This window comes from Phanerochaete carnosa (assembly GCF_000300595.1).
Source record: "Phanerochaete carnosa HHB-10118-sp unplaced genomic scaffold PHACAscaffold_11, whole genome shotgun sequence".
NCBI classification, from domain to species: Eukaryota; Fungi; Basidiomycota; class Agaricomycetes; order Polyporales; family Phanerochaetaceae; genus Phanerochaete; species Phanerochaete carnosa.
In genome coordinates this window covers 862,866-866,064 of record NW_006767638.1, presented here as the reverse complement: position 1 = coordinate 866,064, position 3,199 = coordinate 862,866, and the positions used below count along the sequence as shown (strand labels likewise).

At 52.9% G+C, this 3,199-nt stretch overlaps 2 protein-coding genes across 2 annotated transcripts in view; one reads left to right on the top strand and one right to left on the bottom strand.

Annotated features, from left to right (window-relative positions):
* Window positions 1-757: 757 nt before the first annotated feature.
* PHACADRAFT_178343 (uncharacterized protein) lies at window positions 758-1,817 on the top strand. Its single transcript, XM_007400812.1, has 5 exons — window positions 758-879; window positions 932-974; window positions 1,030-1,190; window positions 1,250-1,395; window positions 1,444-1,817. Exons 1-5 carry the CDS (start codon window positions 840-842, stop codon window positions 1,642-1,644), a joined length of 591 nt encoding a protein of 196 aa, XP_007400874.1. The 5' UTR covers window positions 758-839; the 3' UTR covers window positions 1,645-1,817.
* A 6-nt stretch (window positions 1,818-1,823) lies between these two features.
* Window positions 1,824-3,199, bottom strand: part of PHACADRAFT_188149 (uncharacterized protein) — a gene marked incomplete at its 5' end in the record, with an annotated part of 1,915 nt that continues 539 nt past the window's right edge. Inside the window, 5 exons of the mRNA XM_007400811.1 lie at window positions 1,824-1,925; window positions 1,980-2,138; window positions 2,197-2,674; window positions 2,717-2,882; window positions 2,925-3,153. Coding sequence (XP_007400873.1) covers window positions 1,830-1,925; window positions 1,980-2,138; window positions 2,197-2,674; window positions 2,717-2,882; window positions 2,925-3,153 — 1,128 coding nt within the window. The 3' untranslated portion in view covers window positions 1,824-1,829. The remainder of the gene's footprint in view (window positions 1,926-1,979; window positions 2,139-2,196; window positions 2,675-2,716; window positions 2,883-2,924; window positions 3,154-3,199) is intronic.

Here is a 3,199-nt window from a genome sequence, read left to right as displayed (position 1 = left end):
ATTCTCGGCTTGGTTTCTCGGGTTATTCTGTCTATCGGACCTCCATGGCGTCTATTTTTAATAGAATGTGCATTTTCGGTGTAGTGGATCAGTAAAACGAGCGATCCGATGGAGCGTTGCACTGGGCCTGGGTTCGCGAACGCCCTGTCTCGGTATTACCTTTGCCTTCTGAGTAACAATGTATTACTATCTTGTGGGTGGCCTACGATGCCATAATAACTTCGAAAATCTGCAAAGCTACTAATTTTCCGAGATGCACACCAGACTCCTTACCGCCGCGTAGGCATACTGCAGGCCTCGCTATCTTATCTCTTTATCACGTACTTGCCGGTTTCGTTTGAATGAGTCAGCGAGATTATGCAGTTTTGTGAAGCTATATAATACTGCTGACTCATACGCAAACCTGGGCGCTTCCTGGTAAAAACACTTGGCGAGGACTAACCAGTTTTCATTCGAGAAAATTTGGAGACAAACCTTCCTTTTCCGCTAGTTTTGTCGTGTTTCAGCCTCTTTTGGCCGGTTTTGCACCAATTTACGCACTAATTTACCCCAATGTACAACCGGAGAACAACTGGTTCTTGTTTTCCCAATTTTGGCCGGGTTTCTTCAAGAAAAAAACCGTGCTTACCACCTTGTGCTGTACACACCTGTACACACCCACGGGGGACGGGTTAGGAGTCTGGATGCACACCTGCATCGGGTATGCACGCCGGAGTTACGGCGTCCACAGTTCATGGCAGACGCCCGAGATCGAGATGACCTCGGACATCCACTACCTCCTGCTCGTGCACCTTCACCTGAAAGAGACTGCTTAGTTTTGGACGAGAATAATATTCAACATGTCTTTCCTAACGCTTGCACCACGAACAACACCGTCCGGTATGCTCGCGCGCCTGAGTAGATGCGAGTGCGACGACTGACTGAGATACAGGATACTTGCTACCGTCCATCCACTCGGCGGCGCCGTTGTTCACGTTCATTTATTCCCTTTAAGATTTTCGATACAAGAATTAATATCTCTTCTGCCAGACAGCAGCCAAACCCGAACACGCAGGCTGTCGTGACCGAGCATTGGACGAAGCTCATCTTATCGTACGCACGGCACCGGAGGTTGTTCATACTGCGGGTCGAGGACGCCGAGGCCGCGGGGAATGACTGGGATGAGATCTTAAGGAATGAGCAGATCAACAGTACGTTCTCGTCTTGCCATTTGTGCTGAGCTTCGAGTGGCCGACGCATGGATCCCCAGGGCGGCTGCTGCCGAGCCACCTCGTGTATATCATGGCGGACATGGTAGCGAAGAACAGGGCAGTGTACGAGCCTGCGCGGCAGACCCGGTCTGTGCTTCTGTACTGGAGAACACCAGAGGAGTGGGCGGAGGCTCTGCACGGTTGGGTGCGTGCTGTTCTCACAGCTGTCAGAGCGCGGCTAACGTTATCGCAGGCGGACTCCACCGGACAGCTGAACATGATCCTTACCTTCTACGACATTATCGAGCCCCCAGTGCCCTCACCACTCTCTGGGATACCCATGACGCTGCTCCGCAAGGCGATAACTGTTCTAGCGAAGACAAGTCGAGCGCAGATAATCTGGGTCGCCGATGGTGAAGGTGTGCGGTTCCTTGCCGGGAATACCAACAAGTAAATTCGGTAGCGACTGTTTCAAGCGAGTGTTAATACGAGAGCAACTAAACGACACTCCTCTGTATCAAATATAATTGGATAATGGGATCACATCACTATTGACGGTAGAGGCAAGTGCATGTAAGCAAGCGTAGCGACATTCAGGTACATTCTTCTCCCATACAGCGCGTAGAGGTCATTCCATGCTTAAATGTCTAACGCAGCAGAGTGCATTAGCGACGAAGTGTTCTCAAGCCAAGTTCCGCCATTTCCGTCTACTGCTTGAGTGGCATGGGGCGCTCCCTACCCAAGTGGTACTCACTTAGCACACGTGCAAGATCTGCAATCAAAACTTACCTCTATGCCTCCGGCGTGCATAGTATTATCTACCGGCGGCCAGCACAAGGACGATGATGCCGTAGTCAGGTTCAGCATCCAATCGTCTGTTCCACCTGAGAGTGGAACTGGTATCGCATCGTGAAGTGGCAGTGACCATTGGGCCGCCTCATGCGTCCCCTGTAGTGCGTGTCACAACGAGAACATACCACAACGTAAATACCAGATTCACACATACCGCTATGCCGAGCTCCTGAAGATATTTCTGATAGAGATTTTCCGGCTCTCTAGATACCCACGGCAGTCGTAACTGGTTAGACATAATGCCGTTGGGACCAGCCACAAGTGGTCTCGCTGGTGTTTCAGTAAGGACTCGGGCTTGCGACCCCCACGATGCCTGCATGGGAGGAGGAGGAAAGATCGTCGCGTACGGCGTCGGGAAGCCGTCGTTGTCCCAAGAGAGGATCGGCTGTTGGATTTGCAACCCCGGCAACGCCTGTTCTGAACCATAAGAAAGGGGCATGCGCGCGACCACGTTCCATGGTGTGGTTTGGGGTCGGGCTTGCGGCTCCAACCACGCTCGCGCTGAATAAGGGAAGACGGGGAACCTGTCGCCGCTCCACGGCGTGCTTGGCTGTTCCCTTGGGACAGGCGAAGGGACCCTGGCTGACTGCTCAACGATCTCCGAGAGCGACTCGCGCAAGTTCTTATCGAGCCTGCGGGAGAAACTACGTAGGTGTGCGGCACTCGAAGCGTACCTTGCCCTACGCGGTTCGAGATGGCGCTCGTTGTGCTCCTCGCCTGCGCGTTGTCTAACTTCCGCGGTCTGTAACTCGCAGTCTCGAAGATGCTTGAGGCAATTACACGCTCGATGCTCCATCCAACCTATTTCCGAACGAGGCAGATTCCATGCTGCAAGTGTCGCTGTGAGCAACGGTCTTCTTGACTTGTGGAGTGCTTACTGACCATCTGCAGCGACAGCCTCTCGGCTGCGGAGGAACGCACTGCCATCGAGGCACACCCGGCGTTCTTCGTGAAGTAGGACCACGTCGATATGCTTGTCGAGACATTTCTTGCACAATACTTTACGTTTGCCTGAGTCAGTGAAAGTAGCACGATGCCGGATGGCGGACCAGGATGGTACTCGAAGTAGTGTCGTACCACCGTGATGCCATGATAGTATTTCGCACAGGTGCTGGAGAGTATGAGGGCGAGAGTTCACTTGCGGATTCCCCATCAGG